Genomic DNA, 20,748 nt, shown 5'->3' with positions numbered 1-20,748 from the left:
GAATATCAGCTTGCAAAGCTTTTTATTTTGTTGCAGAGGTTCATCTAGCATATGTTTTGCACACTACTGATATTTTGTGTTCATACAGTAGATATGGAAGGAAACATTCACGAATTGTTGAAGTCCACAGCTTTCTGTGAAAACCTAGATCCTACTTCATTACTACCACATAGTTTACCTATAATGCTTAAGTTACTACACTACATATTGTTCAGTTTTATAACATCCTCTGCCTTCCATTGTGAGCAATGCAATAAATACATTTCTCCTTGTCTCTTTTGTTGCCTCATTACTTGCAAAGAGCATATATTTTTTTCCCAGGAGAGAATCATGACTTTAAATATGGAGATGTTGATTCTGATCCCCAGCAGATAACACTCAGCTATAAACTACTACAGTCAGATAAGGCCACAAGACTAACATCTGGGAACATTGCAGATGCATCCCTTTTTCACCAAATAGAGCCATGCAATAGATACACTGTATAGCTCAACTGCACTTTGATATGCTGTTTGTTGATATCCTGTTCCTAAGGTGATTGTAAATTTCACAAACAGAAGAAACAAACCACACCAGAAATTGGGAAGTATGGGAGCCTTAAAACAACTGGATGGGCAAGCCATAAGCCATTTTTAAATTCTAAAACGTATTGTTTACTGTAACCAAGTTCCAGCTTGCCTTGGTTCTCCTTGAAGTTTAGAGCTGCTGGAATCATTGGCAATTGATCTAAGGTCTGGTTGGGCATGTCCTCCTGGAGGTGAGAGTCTCAAATGATTGACCATTTTATTTAAGTTGGGAACATGGGCTTTACTATCCTAAACACAATCGTAATCAGTTCGAGTTCAAGTTTGTTATCCTCAGTACGGTACATAGTACAATGAAATTCTAACTTGTATTTCTCCTCAGAGGAGTGATAATAATAGAAACCAGCAAAGGACAAATACAATCACATAAAAAATATTTAACTGTCAGCTCTCAATTGGCTGGATGTGAGTGAGTGTATCCTTTTTACTGTGTGTGACCCCTCCTTACTTCTTCACTTCATATCACAACAAAATGAGAATGCAAAATTAGTAAATATTCCAATTTATTACTAAATTTAGGGAGGAACAGTGGTACAGTTGTTGTACTGCTGACTCACTTTAAGAAGACCATATTTCACATCCCAGATCCTTCCTTCATGGAGTTTGCATGTTTTCCCCGTGTCTGCATGGGTTTCCTCTGGGTGCCCCTTATTCCTCCAACAGCCCACAGACATGCAGGTTAGGTGGATTGGTGATGCTAAATTGACCCTAGTGTGCACTTGGGGTGTGCGTGTTTTCACCCTATGATGGACTTGTACCATGTCCAGAGTTTTTTCCTGCCTATGGTAGCTGGAATAGGCTCCAGCACCCACACGACCCTGTTCAGGACAATGTGGTCTAGAATGACATGACATTATGAAACTTATGCTTAAGATTGTAGCATTTTACTTGTGAATTATTTAGCACAAGCCCATGTCATACATTGGTCTCATTTGTCTAATTTTGAATAAACAACAATACTTACAATACATTTTCTTTTTTGTTCTTCATCTCTACAGAATGGTCTGCCCTCAGATGAAAATCCTTACTTATTCAATGGAGATTTTGTTGATCGAGGAAAGAAATCCATGGAGATCATAATTATACTATTTGCCTTTTTATTGGTCTACCCCAATAACATGCACCTAAACCGAGGAAACCACGAGGACTACATTATGAACCTGAGGTAGAGTAACCAAATGGTAGAATGTAAAGTCACTTATGCTAGTAACATCTTGAAGCCCCCATATTTCTGACAGGTGAAAAATCCTGATTCTCTTTAAGTAAATCAGGGATGTGCATTTCTTTTCATAAATGTACTGTAAATGATCAAGTAATTGCTACAGTACATTCAAGGTTAACTAATACACCAAATATATTATTAGAAATATCAGCATTTTGTATTGGATATCTGATTCTCATTTACTCATTTAGCAGCAGACTGCAAAGCCCAAGTTTTATTTAATGAATTAATCTGTTTTATGATAAAAATATTTTTCAGCATCACCATGAAAAATGTTATTTTGCTTTCTCACTATAATTATTACAAATTGAATTTGCAGAAAAATAATGTAATACCATCTTGTACTTAACAGGGTCAGAATTTGAAAGATAGAAGCTCATTTGTCACTTGCTGACTCCTTCAGTATTTTTGTGTCATTTGCGATACAAATCATCACAGGACAGGTGTTGCTGCATTATGATAAATGATATAACACATTTGTTGGTTGTAACATATAAGTTCACGCTCCAAATGAAACTTATTAAGATATTTATTTTTCAGTTTTATCTAGTACATCCAAAACAAATAATTTTAATGCTGATTAATCCAGTTAATGGTCACGAGGATCAACAGCTTGTCCACGTAGCTCTATAAGAAAGGGTTTTAGAAAGTTCAATTCACCCGAAGGTACAACAAAATCAAGAAGCTGTTATATCTAAGAAGCAAATGTAATACTCTTTTATAGTAAAATTAATCAGTTTGAGTTGTGATGCAGTAGGCAGGGCTCATTCTATGTTTCAACATCTTCCCCGTATTTGTGTGGGTTTTTCCAAACAATCAAATGGAGCAAGTTGGCCTGGTTCCAGGTTTATTTTTTCATTTAACAGAAAAGGGTGGGCTCTGGGAGGGCAAAAAATCGAAGTGACATTAGCAGTAGAGTCGTTGTACGTCTTTCATTCTGCAGTTGGAGGATGAAAGAAGGAATTGGTCCACAATGTCGCCCCCTCAGTGGGTAATTACTATCACCAGAGCCCACAAGCTGCCTCCCATGTATGAAAATATAATCAGAGAATCATCAAAAAATAGAGAAGAAAGTCGAAAAACCAGAGATCTAATAAATTAACAAAATCACAATAAACACAATTACACTTAGCAACTCCCTAGTATATTCACAATGAACCACCAGGAACTGTGGGACACCCTCCAGATTTATAGGGTGGAGTGCAGTTCCTGGCAGGTGGCCCCACCCACAAAACACATAGAAGATAACATACATAAACAAAATCAAAAACAAAGAACAATACACATAATCAAAAAAGTAACATGAAACACAATCAACATAAATCAAAAATGAACAAAAGAAACATAAAATATAGAATTTTGAGCTCCAGCCAGGGTTCTTCCCCTTGACATGACATTAACTGGATTAAGTAGGTTCCACGATTTTATGTTACGTTAACTGTTTTCAAAAGTTGACTATTAAGAAAACTCAACAATCATTTATTTATACCCTCCCAAAGATATTTTTAATTAATATACCTCCAATCTTTCTTTCACATGGCTAATATGTTTTTGTATTTTGTGAGAAAAAATAAGGTTTGTAAGCCTTCATTAATTTTAATTTTGAATCAATGTCCAATTTTACATAAATTGTAAAAATCTTGAAGCTGTTAAATCATGCCAGTCATAACTAACTTGAAATCCATGCTTGTTTTAAGAGACAAGTAGGTTAGTCGTCTGGCAAAAATATGGAAGTGCTGTAAGGGGCAGAGGACCAGCTGCATGACAAAGGGGAGACTTGTCAGGGTATGTCACTTAAGAGAAGAATTTAAAATATCATCCCATTATGTCAGAGGAACGTCCTTTTTTGATGCCAGATATATTGCAGTGGTGAAGAAGATGAGGAGTCGAAAATCAAAATTATAAAAAAAATTAAATTGGAAAGTTACCTTAAAAGCTGGCTAAGGCATACACACAGCTGGCTTCCTCATTTATGATATGAATGCTTCTGGCAACAAGACAAAAGTATACGCTTCTGTGTACCCCAAGCTGGATATTCAATGTACTAAGTACAGGTGAAGATTGTATTGTAGCTCTTGTTGTTTCCAGCACATTTTGAGGTATATACAATTAACTTTCATGTATTTATATTTGCTCTCTTCCTCTATAGCTTACTGCACATTAAAACAGTCTACTATGAGCAGCTAAGTAACTCACAGTTACATGGAGGTGTCCTTGTGGAAATCTTATCACAACCTATTACACACGCAGTGAGTCACAGGAGGCACAGCAGATTTCCTGAAATGTATGCAGTTTTATAGAAGATCCAGAATAATGAGTATCAAATGCAAGGCATTATCCATTTCATAATTGAGCTTTCATCTCCCACAACAATGCGTTTTTGTTATTTTAAAAAGGGCAAGGGCTATTGTACAAAGGGTGCATTAAAGAAGCAATGCACCTGGACTCTGAAAAGGGATTCCCCCTCACAAATACCCTGTTTTACAACCTGTTTTATTAATTATTAAAATTGGTCATCATTATACGGAGTGTGTTTTAAAAATTAATTAAGGGACTATATCTGGACCAGCACCTTGTACTTTGTCTGACACTTTCATCTATCTTACTGAAAAGAGATTTTGTTTTACTTTATTTGATTTTATGTTTTACAATCTATTCATTTTACAATGCCGTTTAACCCATTTTTAGGGTTATGAGCCTATTTCAGCATAATAGGATGCACTATAGAAACTGACAATGGAAGCGCATGCATCCACTCACGCTTAACTCGCAAAGGGTTATTTAAGAGTTATTTAAGAGTCTCACTGGAATGTAAGCAGAACACTGACATACTCAGAGAAGAAAAAGCACAAAGATTCAGAGAGCAGATGTAATTTCAACACTGACATAGTCTTATGGAATTTTAAGCAGTACTATCGCACAACCCCGTATTATTTTTTTTATTTTATTATTATGATGTTAAGAAAAAATGCTGTAAGTCTGAGCATAATTGGAGGAAACCTAAATGAAATACATAATGAAATATTAAAGGCAAATATAGTTGAGGAAAACAATGTAGTTTTCTAAAATTATAGTTTATGCTGGTAATCAAAGAGTTTTTTTCAACTATTGATCATCTTCTAAATCTACTTCAATCAATAAAATGTGTCCTGATAACTTCTAGTGAAATGTGTAGAGGTTTTGGTACAAACACAAAATCTTATAATAAATGTTTATTAGAAATATAAGTCATCCCTCCAAAATTATTATTTATTTATTAATTTTATTGCTATACATACAAAGCAATCAAGTTTTTACAAAAAGAAAAATTGACTTAAGAACAGATCGATCCCCACCCCTGAGAGAGAGAGCAAGCCAAACGGCGTAAAATTTAAGGCTTGTAAACATACCTAAATTAATAAACTCTCTGTGCTTTATGAGATAATTTTAAAATATTACTGATTACATCCTGCCATGTTTTGAAAAATGTCTGTACAGATCCTCTAACTGAGTATTTGATTTTTTCCAATTTCAAATAGTATAACACATCAGTTTCCCACTAACTTAAAAGAGGAGAGTTTGGGTTCTTCCAGTTTATCAGAATAAGTGTGCGTGCCAAGAGTGTATTGAATGCAATCACAATTTGTTTGTCCTTCTCCACTTTAAGCCCCTCTGGAAGAACCCCAAACACAGCTGTTAATGGGTTAGGAGGGATTGTGAGTCCAAGGCTGTCTGAGAGGTAATTAAAAATTTTTGTCCAGAATAATGTTAATTTGGTGCAGGCCCAGAACATGTGACCCAGTGAGGCTGGGGCTTGGTTGCAACGTTCGCAGGTTGGATCATGCCCTGGAAACATTTTGGAGAGTTTTAGTTGAGACAGATGTGCTCGATATATAATTTTGAGTTGTATAATTGTATGCTTTGCATATGGAGCTTGAGTGAATTCTCTGCATTGCTACTTTCCACTCCTTTTCTGATTATTAATTGAGAGATCTTTTTCCCAGTGTCCTCTTGGATCTTTGAAAGGAGGGATTGTAAAATGATTTTATATATTGTAGAGATGGAGTCTAAGTTCTTGAGATTGAGCAATATTTTTTCCAGCATGGATGAGGGTGCAAGATGAGGAAAATCTGGAAGGTTCTGTTTAACAAAGTTCCTGATTTGAAGATAGTGAAAGAAATGTGTAGCTGGAATGTTAAATTTGGAATGTAATTGTTCATAGGATGCAAAGACGTTGTCTATATAAAGATCTCTAAGCAAGTTAATTCCAAATTTTTCCAGATATTAAAAACTGCATATGTCTGTGAAGGTTGAAAGAGGTGGTTCTCTTGCAGAGGTGCCACAGATAAAAGCTTCTCCGTCTTAAAATGCTTTCTACATTGGTTCCAGATTCTAAGTGAGTGGAGCACAATTGGGTTATTAGTGTATTGCCGATAACGTGTGTTTATTGGAGCGCAGAGCAAGGAATACAAAAAAAGTACTGCAGGATTTTACTTCTATTGCGGTCCATGCCTGTGTATGTTCTTCTATTTGTGTCCAGGTTCTTATCGACTGTATATTTGCTGCCCAGTAATAAAACTGGAAGTTAAGTAGAGCCATGCCGCCTTCTGCCTTTTGTCTTTGTAGGGTCGCTCTTTTGATGCGTGGATGTTTTGAATTCCAAATAAATGAGGTTATTGTTGAATCTAATTGCTTAAAGAATGATTTATTAATGTATATTGGGACGTTTTGAGATAAAAAAAGGAGCTTAGGAAGAATATTCATCTTAACAGTGTTAATTCTTCCAGCTAGTGTGAGATGAAGGGTTGACCATCTATGCAAGTCTTGTTTAATTTTTTCCATGCAGACGACGAAATTTTGTTGATAAAGAGCTTTATGTTTACTTGTGATGTTTACCCCGAGGTATTTAAACTGTTCATCAATGATTAAAGGTAGGGTATCTAATCTAATATTATATGCTTGAGAGTTCACTGGAAAGAGTACACTTTTATTCGTTATTTATTTTATTCATCCCTCCAAAATTAATCCTGTTGAATCTCAGCATGCTCTTTTCAGCAAATTCCCTTTCTGAAATAGGTTTACCTGAACTATTTAGAACAATCTCTCAGCTAAAACCTTCCACTTTTCTCCTTGACCCAGTCTCAACAGGCTTTTTTTTAAACAAGGCTCTGAGGTGTATAATGTGCCATGTTGATAGTGTACCTAACATAGTTAGCCCATCATTAGATACAAGGACCTTTCCAGATTGCATAAAGGCCCGGGTATTTAAACCGTTGTTTAAGAAAAATAACCTCAACTCCTCTGTATTTGACAACTTTAGACTGATTTCTAACCTACCTTTTTAAGTACAGTTCAACAAAAAGAAATTTTTCTGCAATTAAATGGCTATTTAAATAAACATTCTATCCCTGATACATTTCAGTCAGGTTTTAGAGTAAATCATAACACAGAAGCACTGGTTAACACAGTAAACGACTTGTGGGTTAATGTTGACACAGACCACATACTGTATCTGTTCTTATTCTATGAGACCTGACTGCAGCATCTGACACCATTGACCACAGTATTTTTATAAGTCAGTGAGTCGACCTTTCTGGAAGTATCTTAAATTGTTTTCAGTTTTATTTAACAGGTAGAAAATTCTCTCTTATCTGTAGTGTTTGTAGTTCATGATATTGTACACGGGTGTTGTGATAATGCAGGTTCACCGCATGCTCCCACTCAGCTTTTGGAAGCCCTTGAACTGCCACCGTCGGTAATGTTACCGATGAGTACGGCAGTGAGGCACAACATAGCAAGGGGATGGTGTAAAAGTGCAAAGTGCTTTTATTTAAAAACAGCAAACAAACAACAATCAAAAACAAATAAATAGTGCAGTGCATTCATAACTCTTTCAAATGAATAACCCATTAAAACATGTGAAAGGTGGAGGATAAAATCCATTAGAAAAAAATCTTTAAAACAACGAGGTTAAAATAACGGCTGAAAGCTGTCCTTTTAAAACAAAGCCCGGTGCATCCTTCTTCTACTACTGGCAGCTCCCCTGCTTCTCCCAAACGGCCCCCGCAACAGGGGAGTCACCCAGCTGCAGCTGACCTGCTCTGCTTGCTTCGGCTGATCGGTTTGCCTCACCAACCCCTGGCTCCGGTAGGCTCCTCCAAACAGCGACTTTGGCTCCCCAGCGACCAGGGTGCCCACGCTGGGGAATACACGTCCCGAGTCCCAACTCCCTCTGCCTTTCGTGACCTTACGTGGCGAGTCATCCGCCTTTTGGCACTCCCACTCTTCACAATAAACTCAGCAGGAGCGACCACTATGACTTCTTCCTGGTTGTCGGCCAAACACCCAGGCTCCATGCTCGATTGCACGCTCGCTCTCTCCTGCACTGCTGCTTGCTGCTGCAACCTCCCGTTCTATCCTGTTCTCCTTCACCCCATCCCCCCCAGCCGCCTTGCACTTCTATTTATTAAGAGGACGTGGCAGCTGTGGCAATCAGCAGCTCCTGGGAATAATTATGGATGCGGACCGTTTCTCACCTGTGCACTTAAGTGAGAAACGCCCACATCACAAACTCCTCAGGAACCGCTTCGACCACACACCACCACGCCCCCTCGCTAAGTCGTGAGTGCGGTGATTATTTAATTAAAACTGGCCTTTTGACGGGAGCTGTGGACCCGCTATACCACAGGTGTACCATAATGATCTATTCAGGGTATGCTGTCACTTTTAGTCTACTTGCTCCTGTTAGGCCCAATTTTTTCAAAACTAAAGATGAAGTACCACAGCTATGCTGAAGACATGCAGCTTTATTTATCTATAGCACCTGATGACCATGACTCTCTGGGGTCTCTTGCCCTGTGTCTTACTTGTATTTCTAAATGGATGAATAGTCATTTCCTCAAACTAAATAAGGAAAACAGTGAAATCTTAGTCATTGGTAAACACAGAAATAATGAGGGTATTAGAAATAAACTTGATCCATTGGCATTAAATATCATGGCAGATGTAAAGAATTTAGGTGTAATCATGGACTCTGACCTAAACTTTAAATCGCACGTTAACAGGATTACTAGGAGAGCATTTTTCCATTTAAGAAACATTGCAAAAGTCAGGCCTCTTATAATATTGCATGAAGCAAATAAATTAATTCATACTGTTGTTTTTTATCACCTAGATTACTGTAATTCACTCCTAACTGAACTAAAAAGAAATACAGCAATCAGTTGCAATTAATGCAGAATGCAGCAGAATGCAGAAAAAGGCAAATCTGAACACATCTCTCCAGTCTTGGCATACTTACATTGGTTATCTGTACTTGACTTAAAATACTACTAATGATATATAAAGCCTTAAATAACTGTGATCTTTCCTATAATTTGGAATACTTATCTGCATTCTAAGTGGTAACAGTAGATCTTCTAATGGTGGTTTGCTTACTATTCCAAGAATGAAGCATAAAAAAAGTGTGAGGCATCTTCTTTTTGTTATGCGCTAAAAAATCTGGAATACTTTACCAATTGAAATGTGCCAGGCTAACGCTGTGAGTCATTATGAAAATTTCCTAAAAATCCACTTTTTTAATTCGCCTTTTCTGTGCCTACATTTCAGTTCTGCTCATAATAAACTATATATGCTTAGAATTATTATATTTTTAATCTTCAATAACCTCAACTTTCCTTTGTTTTCTTTTCCATTTTTTTGTGGTGGGGTTTTGCTGTTATGTGATGTTTGCATGAAAGTAGATACTCAACTTTCCATGAGACCTACTGCCTCGATTCCCATAAGATGAAGCCTGGAAAAAAATATGAAACAACTTAAATGCATTTATGTTAGGCAAGATGCCCAATGGGAGCTGAATTCACTTTTAGCCTTGGAGCCCCTGTAGATTTAGTTTTTGTTTCCTCTAGCTTAACTGGAGTTTTTTTGCATTTTTTTCTGTTCTCCCATTTGACCTTATCATCTGACTCATCTTTAGAGACTTGAAGCAATTCTACTATTCTATTCATTTTATATTGTGAAGGCTACGGGGTGCCATAGAGCCCCCAACCCCACGAACCCACAAACACAGTTCCAGGTTCAAATAAAGGAGGCTTATTATACAAAATATCTTTCTACAAGCAAATAAACAAATATTTTCTCTTCTTACCCTTGCTCTCTATATATATATATATATATATTGCACTGGTTTCCTCCAGTCGATTGTTGCCTTTCTTCCTGCCAGCTCCAACTCTTCTGGACAAATAATAGGGAGTGTATCTCCCAGCAGCCCCCTCCTGTGGCCCCCATTGACCTCGGCAGGGCTACGCCACTGGACCACAATTCCTGGCATTCCCAGACGCTTTCCGAATGGGCATCAATATCCAGGGCCACTGGCATCTAGTTTCTTGGGGGAATAAACATCCCCTAGTGACAGTCATTCCCTGTCCTTGCCTTTTATCCCGATCAGGGAAAGTACTACAAATATACGCAGTCGGGACAGCTATCCAGCTGCTTGTGCTTTCCCGTCCAGGTTAAGGAACTTTCCTCTTCTTTGACTGGGAGGTCCGTCCATCCACATGGGGAGTCTCGTTCAGATTAGGCATGTCTCTCTCTGTAGGCTGGGATGCCTGTCTGTCAACCTGGGGTCTCCTGTCTGGGTAAGGAATCATCCCGTCTCCTGTTTGGAAATCCCATCCATCCCGTGTGGCACTTACAATATCTATTTTATGTAAGTGTGCATTATTTATTTTTTGTATGTTATTTATTCTTTATTATTCTTCTCTAATTTTAATTTGATTAGTTTTGTTTCTTGCTATTTTAAGACATCTTTTAAAGCACTTTGAGTTACATTCTGTATTTAAAATGTGCTATAGAAAAAAATATTTTTGTTGTCATTTACTTCTGTTCTTGATTTTTAGTGTTGAATTACGTGTTGGCATTTGTTTGCTATAGACTGCCTTAGGTGGGGCCTTTTTGCCATATTGTTTCAGCTTTTTGTGCTTCTTTTGTGACTTTTAAATAAATATCTTTATATATTTATAAAGATTTTGCATTGGCTTTGTCCTTCCAAGCCAGAGGTTTTTAGGGTTCCCTCTGTTGAAGGGATTTTTTCTTACATTTTACAACATTTAATTTATTTTTAAACTTTTAAAGGCACTATTTTTCGGCCTGTGTAAGTCCTGGCTGTAGGTCTTTTGAGTCTTCACACACCTTTCAGTATTTGAAATAAACTCACAACGTCACGTCAGTGTTTGACTGACGTAACCCAATTGACCTCTTTGTCTTTTCTGGACATCTTACACTGTCATACAGCATATGCTAGGGGTTCAAGACTGTGGTGTGATATTACTGAGGGGTTCCTAACCAATCCGTTGTCTCGTTCCATGGCTCCAACAAAGCTGCTGTGATAGTCCAACAGCAGGATACTAACAGGAAAGAACAACAGAAAAGTGTTAATAACAGCAGGTAATAATGTCTTCCACCATTTTAATTAAGAAAAATAGCATTTATGCAACATTAACAGTCAGCTACTCTAACAAAAACAAATTTTGCTAAAGTAGTGAATCTTCCATCAGGTAGTAAAGACTGTTGGATCATCTTTTATAGTAGCAGGCAAATCAGTCCAAGGTTGGGGTGTCTTATCCCTAAATATTTGAATCTCTATAGTAACTTTATTAATCTTATGAATTTTCTGAACACAGTCATTTTATGATTGCAAAGTATGTAAACTGTATTGGGCAGTGTTCATAGGCTGGTATCCCTGCTGTTATTGGCCCCATTTCCTTAACAGACTGGGATGCCAGTACAATGGAGAGGTCGTTTGAGGCTCTGTATCACGTCTCTATGCATCCCCCTACCCACAACATGGCAGCATCCTTGTGCTTCAGCACTCATTGGACACCCACAGGGTATCCTGTGAACTGTAGTCCAGTGGGGCAGCCCTGTTGGGGTCCGTGGGTGCTATCAGGAGGTGCTGCAGGGAGTTGCACTCCCAACTTTATGGGGCTTCCTTATGACCCAGAAGTATTTCAAATGGGCAATACCCTGGCAGTGGAAGTTCTTCCGGGTTTTCAGTTTAAGGAACTGCACTGCCTTATCCAGGCAAGTTGGAGTTGGAGTCGGGAAAGGTGACAGGCAACACTGATCTGGGAAGAGTAGCAGAGAAAGAAAGAAGAAGAAAACAGAACTATATTGCTGTGCTGTGGTATTCTGTTAAATAAAAGCTTGTGTTTTGAACTTGGGATTGTGTTAGTGAATTCATGTTTGGGGTTTTGGGCTCTGTGGCTCCCTCTGTTGATCACAAAACATTACTAAATTCTGCTAAGTAAAGAGGCCGAAGTTATTTAAATCTTTAAATAACAAAAAGAGGACAAAATCTAACTAAAACCTAAATGGAAGTTAAATTAGAGATTTATGAACCACAAGTCTTCTTCCTACTTCTGGTAATGTTTCCTGCAGCAGCATTTCTTATTGAAATTAATTTTATTTCCATCCATTATCCAACCTGCTATATCCTAACTACAGGGTCAGGGTCTGCTGGAGCCAATCCCAGCCAACACAGGGCACAAGGCAGGAAACAAACCCTGGGCAGGGCACATCCACACACCAAGCACATACTAGGGACAATTTAGAATCGCCAGTCCACCTAACCTGCATGTCTTTGGACTGTGGGAGGAAACCCACGCAGACACGGAGAGAACATGCAAACTCCACGCAGAGTGGGCCTGGGAAGCGAAACCAGGTCTCCTTACTGCGAGGCAGCAGCATTACCGCTGCGCCACCGTGCCGTCCTTTATTTTATTTGAAAACCATAAATAGAATAATTGCAGCAGTCTATAAATAAGAAATGTTAGTTCTACTTGGGGGCGGCACGGTGGCGCAGTGGTAGCGCTGCTGCCTCGCAGTTAGGAGAACTGGTTTCGCTTCCCAGGCCCACTCTGCGTGGAGTTTGCATGTTCTCTCCGTGTCTGCGTGGGTTTCCTCCCACAATCCAAAGACATGCAGGTTAGGTGGATTGGCGATTCTAAATTGGCCCTAGTGTGTGATTGGTGTGTGGGTGAGTTTGTGTGTGTCCTGCAGTGGGTTGGCACCCTGCCCAGGATTGGTTCCTGCCTTGTGCCCTGTGTTGGCTGGGATTGGCTCCAGCAGACCCCCGTGACCCTATTCGGATTCAGCGGGTTAGAAAATGGATGGATGGATAGTTCTACTTGAAACAAGTAATCAGTTAACGTCTCTGTATCCTGCGCAATAAGAAAAAGAGTTCATTATTTTATATTTCTTAGCTGGATAAAGCACTTTTTCAAAAGTAGTTGGTGTCAAAGTACTTAAGCCTATGATTTGAAAGTATATTGTTGCTTTTAATTTAATTTTCAACTAGTAATAGTATTTTCTTTTTCAATATTTATTGGACATGCATAACATTTCTTGTCATCATTTTCATGTATTAAGTCAGCTAAACAATTTATCTATTTAATTAAAGTTTCAGTATTAGGCCCTGAGTGACCCAATGTCTAACTTCCAAACTTAATGATGGAGTGCACTAGTGCCTCTTAATTAAAATGTAGTATATTTATTTTTCACTTTGTTTTTTAAGTGTAAGGTATAAATATGCACACTATTATATATTAAGCAGGTCTAAAAGAAGCTAAGGAAAATGTACTCTCCCTGGATTTTAGGCTAATAAGGTCACTATTATAAAAACTGGCTTGGGTAAGCTATATTTTAAGTCAGCTGGGACATTAGTAAGGAGAGAGCCAGGTGGAGAGTCTACAGAGACGGAGAGAGTCAGGAACGTATTGGAGGAGCTATTGTGTAAGCTGTATTAGAAAACATATGTTTATTTACCCGTGGATAACAGTCCAACAAGGGTTTTTTAATGAAGATAAATGTAGTGATTTCTTCTCTCAGACTTTCCCATACTTTACATCAACATCTGCAGTCAATACCATGGTTTCTGTAACAGAAATGCAAAAAAAAATATATATATATATATATAAAAATGATGAAATGTTCTTAAAACTGTACAGAAACTAAAATGATAATGAATTGACAAGTGAAAATAGTATAGTGACAGAATAATTTAAATAATTGGACTAAAATAATCTTAGTACGATATAAAGATATAAAAATGGGATTTGAGTTGTAATGGAGGCTTATTTCCAGAGGGGAAGACAAGGCAAAGAAGATGATGTGAGAATGGATGAGAGAGACAGAGACTGAGAGAAATCACTTCACCAGAAAGAAAATGACTACATCTCTGCCCTAAGGCACTGTGAGACTACTTGTCTGGTGACCAAATGCCACTCTTTTACCAGAGCAGTCTAGCTAATGAGCTGGGTCCCTTGAAGAACTGCAGCAAATTTGCTGATTATCCTTCTTCCACTTCGAAACACATTGGTGTCCTGTTTTTTGTTCTAAGACAGGCAGAATGAGGAATCAAACCTGTGTGCACTGTGATACAGTAACAATACCCCACCTGCTACCTACAGTATATCCATCTATCCATTATCCAACCTGCTATATCCTAACTACAGGGTCAAGGGGGTCTGCTGGAGCCAATCCCAGCCAACACAGGGCACAAGGCAGGAAACAAACCCTGGGCAGGGCGCCAGCCCACTGCAGCTACAGTATATCACTTATGAAGTTTTCAATCTGATAAATAAAATGCCATATATTGATTGATAAAAAAGATATAACTGCCTTACTTCCCATATTCTAATGAAAACACCAGTTGGCAAAGAAGGACAAGACACAATTGAGGCCAATTCATTCTTTTTTTTTTTGGATTTTATTAAAATCAATCAAGTCATGCTTAACAACTAAATTCAACCCCCACCCAAGAGAAAGAGAGGAAGGCCAGCAGCCAGAGTAAAACTTTAAAAGTACCAAAGAGGGAAGAGAATCCTTTTCACCAATATAAATGCTTATTCTTAAATGATATTGACTAGATCCTGCCAGATTTTTAAAAAGTTTTGAAAAGATCCTCTAAGTGAGAATTCAATTTTTTCCAATTTCAAATAGTGTATAACATCAGTTACCAACTGACTTAAAAGAAGTGGGCTAGGATTCTTCCAGTTGAGCATTCCATATAAATGAGGTTATGACTGAATCTAATTTCTTAAAAAATGATTTGTTAATGTACATGGGGATGCTTTTAAATAGAAAAAGAAGCTTAGGAAAGATGTTCATCTTGACAGCATTGATTCTCCCTGGGGGCGGCACGGTGGTGCAGTGGGTAGCGCTGCTGCCTCACAGTAAGGAGACCTGGGTTTGCTTCCCGGGTCCTCCCTGCGATGAGTTTTCATGTTCTCCCCGTGGGTGTGCTCCGGTTTCCTCCCACAGTCCAAAGACATGCAGGTTAGGTGCATTGGCGATCTTAAATTGTCCGTAGTGTGTGCGCACCCTGCCCAGGGTTTGTTTCCTACCCTGCGCCCTGTGTTGGCTGGGATTGGCTCCAGTAGACTCCAGTGACCCTGTAGATAATGGATGGATGATTCTTCCTGCTAAAGTGAGATGTAGGGTTGACCATCTATGCACGTCTTCTTTAAGTTTCTCCATGCAAACAGCAGAATTTCTTGAAAAAGCACTTCATATTTACTTATGAAATTTTCCCCTAGTATTTAAACTGATCTGTGATAATAAATTGGAAGGTGTCCAATCTAATATTGTGTGCTAGAGAATTGACTGGAAAAAGCACACTTTTAGTCAAATTAATTTTAAGCCCAGACATCTTTTGAAATTCTGCTATTGCTGTTTGAACTGCTGGCATGGAATTTTGTGGGTCTGATATATACAGTACCACTTCATCTGCATATCGTGATATTTTTCTGTTCAAGTACTTCTCTGATAATCCCCTTTATTCCGGAAGTGAACAGCCAATGGCGCAATGGAGATCACAAAGAGAAGTGGTGATGAGGGCATCCTTGTCAAGTACCACAATCTGGTCTGAAGAAGTCTGAAACAATGTTAATACAAAGTGAAGCTTCTGCATTGGTATAGAGTATTTTGACCCATGCACATATGTTCGGGCCAAACCCAAATTTGTACATTCTCCCTATGTCTGAATTGGTTTCCCTTTTTTGGTCTGGTTTCCTCCCACAGTGCACAGAGATGGGCTAATGCCCTGTCCAGGGTTTGTTCCTGCCTTGTGCCATATGCAACCTGGGACAGGCTCCAGCACCCCAAGAGCCTGGTATGAATTAAGTGTGTTAGATAATGACATGACATACAAAAACAAAAAAGAAATCCCATTTGTCTATATGTTAAAAATATGGTTACTTCAGCAACATGATTTGTTTTCACTGGACCCTTTCATTTATCCTTTCTTTATGTGGTTTCTGAAAATCTCATTTAAAAGAATTTTGGAGTATATTAATAATGAAAAAACAAATTGTAATGACAGTTTGTAATAGCCATTTTGTTCAAAATTTGTAAGGCCTCCTCATATTTATATTCAATTTCAGATACAAGTTAGATATTTCAGCTTCTTACTGTGCAGTGATTGATTCAAATGATGTTATTGCTTTTACAGATATGGATTTACTAAAGAGGTTATGCAGAAATACAAGGTAAATAATTACATAATTTAAAAAGGCTTATACATAGTATGTTTTGGAGATGTAGAGTACTGATCATGCCTCTTAACGTCAGGAAAAGGTTATTTGGTTAAAGTGTTCAGTCTGAGACAGATGACTGTAGCCAGTCAGTCATGAGAATTTATTTTCCAAGGTTTTAAATAATTATTTTGCAGTGTCATTTTCAGAAACTGACATAATGAAATTGCAGTTTGAGTAGATATTTCAATCAGATGTAGCAAGGACAGAAATGATCATGGTTGTTTTTCAAGTCAAAATAACAATTTTTGATCATTTATTCAGTTGCCTTTGACTCCAATGCCATAAATACATTAATAGCTCTAAACCCATAACAAAATATAGAAACCATTACTGGTTGAGATGCAAATACTTTTGTGGTAAATGTGATTATGATAGTTGCTATGATACACTGTATTTCAGAGTCTTGGATATTTTGAAACTGAAAGGATGAATAGATGTATTAAAAGAAAACTTACAACAGCACTTCTCTTTGGGCTACAAAAACTGCTATATTTTAATAAAAAGATTTTGTATGGTAACCAAATTAAACATTAATTTTCACAATAAAACCATTGATAAAACTTTTTGATTACTTATTTCAGACCCACGGGAGAGAAATCCTTCAGCTCCTGCAAGATGTCTTCAGCTTTCTTCCAATAGCAACAATAATAGATAATAAAGTTCTAATAGTACATGGAGGAATATCAGACTTCACTGACCTTGATGTTCTGGCTTCGATTGAAAGACACAAAGTGAGTAGTTGACATGATCCACAATTAAATGTTATTTTATAGTTCACAAGGAGTTAGAATTTGTGTTCACGTTGAAAAGAACTTACCGATACTTACAGATAAGTCGGGACATGATTTTATCGTCTAATTTCTGGTATTTTATGATGTTGTTGTATAAGTTGAATGCGAAAAGCTCATGCTATTGGTCCAAGAGATTATGATATGCTAACGCCCACCTGAGAAGCACAGTGCCTTTTTTTCTATGTTGGTGTGGCAATGTGCGGTATCAGCGTGTGCTCCTAACCTCTCCCTCTCTCTCTCTCTCTCTCTCACTCTGTTGTGCCTACGTGACCACACGGTAATATAAAAACTACTCCAAATCCAACGTTTGCACTGTTTTGTGTGTTTTGTATCTCACACCCTCATACACCTTTATCGTAAAGCAATCCCTTATCTACGATGGAGTGTTCAATCAAAAGAAAATATGAAGCTGGTTTTAAATTAAACATCATTGAAGTAACGAAAAGAAACTGGTAACTGCGCTGCTGCAACAAAATTCCATGTGTCTGAGAAATTGATGCGAGATTGGAGGAGGCAAGAAGATGTAAAAAAAAATGTAAGTGTTGCATTTTTGAATAGGTTATAAGTCGGGGTCTGATTTTGTGATTGATTTTTCGGCTTTCAAGACCCGACTTATACGTGAGTATATATGGTACTTGATTCAGCTGACTTTGCTTGAAAACACAGTATTGGCTATAGAATTAAACTTCTTGATTAGGTTGGTCTATCTTCTCTTTGGGAATTTCTGCCCCAGGAATGTGTGAGTGGCCATAAGCGACTTCAGCCTGCACATGGAGAAGATCTGACTTTTGTTTATGTACTTTTGACCACTGTCTGTGCAATCCTGCTACGTAATTTTAGAGGTTACGAAATGGAAGTGGTGGAAATATCAGGCCCAATTACTGAGTGACCATAACAAACAGCATATTCAAACAAAATGTTGCTTTTGCATGTGTAGCACACTAATACAAGCCAGACCACTATGACTAACTTTGTAATTGTGTCATCGGATCAGAATCTGTATGTTCTTTTGTTGAGACAGGCAGTACCTGATAACTGACCACCATTTGGTAGAGAGTTGACTCAAACAATCAGGATGTTAGCTGTACAGATCCAGGAGACCGAAGTGAACAATATTGTCACGCTTGGGTCACAGATTTGCACAGAGACACAGGTGGTTGTAGAAAACAGGAATTTTATTCAAACACTGCAAACAAACATTTGTTTCTTTTTCAAAAGCTTAAACGTGCTCCATGACAAGTCAGAGATGACAGTTCCGCTAGGAGCAGAGAATGTCAGAGAGAGAGAGAGAGAAAGAGAGATAAAAGCAAACAATCAATTCCAAAACTGACAGGCGCTGCACAAGGCTTTTAAGTCGGCGGAGTACCGTGCGAGGTTTGTATTACACATTATAGTGCAAGGATAAGGAGCAATGTGAGGGTAGTCTGTGTTTCAGGGTTTGTGGTTTTCTTAGGGGCGTCTGTATCTTCTTGGGGTGCGATCAGCACTCCAGCTCACAATATAAAAGGTGGGAGAGGTACCTGACCCTATCTTTGGATCAATGATCTTTTTTTCGTATAATGCATGTTGAGTCGCTGTTGTTTAGAATGTGGTATTGAAAAAGGATACAATTGAAGAAAGTGTTTGAGTCACCATAAATTATTAGTAATTTTTATGGTTTCTTGTCAGTGGACATTTATTCAAGTTGATAATCCATCCACCCATCCATTATCCAACCTGCTATATCCTAACTACAGGGACACGGGGTCTGCTGCAGCCAATCCCAGCCAACACAGGGTGCAAGGCAGGAAACAAACCCTGGGCAGGGCGCCAGCCCATCGCAGGGCACACACACCACTCACCAACCACTCACCAAGCACACACCAAGCACACACTAGGCACAATTTAGAATCACCAATCTACCTAACCTGCATGTCTTTAGACTGTGGGAGGAAACTGGAACACCCAGAGGAAACCCACGCAGACACGGGGAGAACATGCAAACTCCACGTAGGGAGGACCTGGGAAGTGAACCCAGGTTTCCTAACTGCGAGGCACAAGTTGATAATATGATGAGGTAATTTTGCTTTTAGACCTTAAACTTTGAAATTATAGAGTTGTAACTTTGAACATATTTAAATTAATTTGAATTATTTTTTTAATAATCTTTGAAACATTACCAAAAAGCACAAGTCCTGCATTAATCTCATTGTGTCCAAACCACAAATCTTTTCCATGGACTGTACTCTGTTCATTTCCATGTTTACTGATGCAGCAAAATGAGAAAGAGACTGACAGATTAGAGAAGCATATTTTTTTAACTCATGTCCATGCTGTCTCATAGTATGAACTTATTCATCAAGGATCACATAAACTGTAATCATTACAGAAAAAAATTACTTGTAATTGTCATCTTCTTTACTGTCTTGTGTTTGGAGAGAAAGATGCATTCTGTGAAAAGCTGCAGAAGAAAGTAAAGAAAACTTCCCTACATGAATTCAAATTGATTAACATCCACTTTGGTAAAGATGTGTGCACACATAGATGTTGTAGCATAAATGAGAACAGAGAACAACTTCCTTCGTTCTGCATCATAAAGAGTTTTATCTGCGAGGTACCCTATTCCCATATCTTGACATCAACCAACTGATATAGAGAAACAGAACCCAAATTGACTATTTGTTTATTGGTGGCACCTGGAGATGCTCAATGCTTGATGTCAAAATGATGAGAGGTGCCGATGTTGGTCATAATCAACAGCTTTTAGCAGCTTGTCAGAAACTGAAACTAATGTGTTCTTGGCAGAGAACTAAATTACAGAGTCATGTTGGTGCTGGTAAGTTAAGGGCCACTAAAGTAAAGAGTGAATTAATTCTTCTAGGTGAAAAACAAGCTTTAGGCATTTTAATACCCTGTGAATAATGTTTGTATTAGTAATGGCATCAACAAGGAAGTGGGAAAGGATAGTAGTATCAATGTACATCAAAAGCAGCAAGAACTAATAAGGATATAATACAAAAAAGAAATACAAAGAGTGGATCACATTGAAAACATGGAAGGCTAGCAACAGAATTTGTAGATAAACCTGTGGAATGCCAAGTCAGCAACACAATTGTAATGCACAATCAGTTATGAAGAAAATGGCAAGAGCAGACAGATGACTGTTTTTGGACCGCACTGCATTACAAGCAGAGGAGAGAACTAGTGCATAGGAACCAGATTACCAAAGTTACTGTATGTGTGGAAATTATAAAGCAATAAATGAACCAAAATTCAGGCAAGATTTCCTGTTTGAAGGAAAAAAGAACTTTGCCATTTACAAAAAAGTGTGCAAAACTTGTTATCAGTTAAATTCCTAAGGTATGCAGTATACCAAAAGGTTCAAATATCGTAGTTAGCAGCCGAGTTAGTTCACAACAGACAGTGCATTCTAAGCTTTTGAAATGAAAAGAAGGTGAAATTATTGGTTGGACGGAAGAGTCAAAGGTTAGCTTTTACATAACAACAACAGCTTTTGTAAGTGTTGGAGAAGCAGGGACAGAGCCAAACTTTAGAGACAGACTGATGAAGGGTGTGATGAATGGAGGAGGATCATCAGC

The 20,748-nt window shown here is 38.1% G+C and overlaps 1 protein-coding gene across 4 annotated transcripts in view; it reads left to right on the top strand.

Annotated features, from left to right (window-relative positions):
- The window catches only part of ppef1 (protein phosphatase, EF-hand calcium binding domain 1), a 171,541-nt gene that overhangs the window by 112,347 nt on the left and 38,446 nt on the right, over positions 1 to 20,748 (top strand). For all 4 annotated transcript variants that reach the window (XM_039745020.1, XM_039745019.1, XM_039745018.1 and 1 more), the window contains 3 exons: positions 1,583 to 1,749; positions 16,295 to 16,331; positions 16,961 to 17,110. In XM_039745020.1, coding sequence (XP_039600954.1) covers positions 1,583 to 1,749; positions 16,295 to 16,331; positions 16,961 to 17,110 — 354 coding nt within the window. The remainder of the gene's footprint in view (positions 1 to 1,582; positions 1,750 to 16,294; positions 16,332 to 16,960; positions 17,111 to 20,748) is intronic.

This window comes from Polypterus senegalus, chromosome 2 (genome assembly GCF_016835505.1).
Source record: "Polypterus senegalus isolate Bchr_013 chromosome 2, ASM1683550v1, whole genome shotgun sequence".
In the NCBI taxonomy this organism is placed as follows: Eukaryota; Metazoa; Chordata; class Cladistia; order Polypteriformes; family Polypteridae; genus Polypterus; species Polypterus senegalus.
This window is presented reverse-complemented; position numbering and strand designations above follow the sequence as displayed.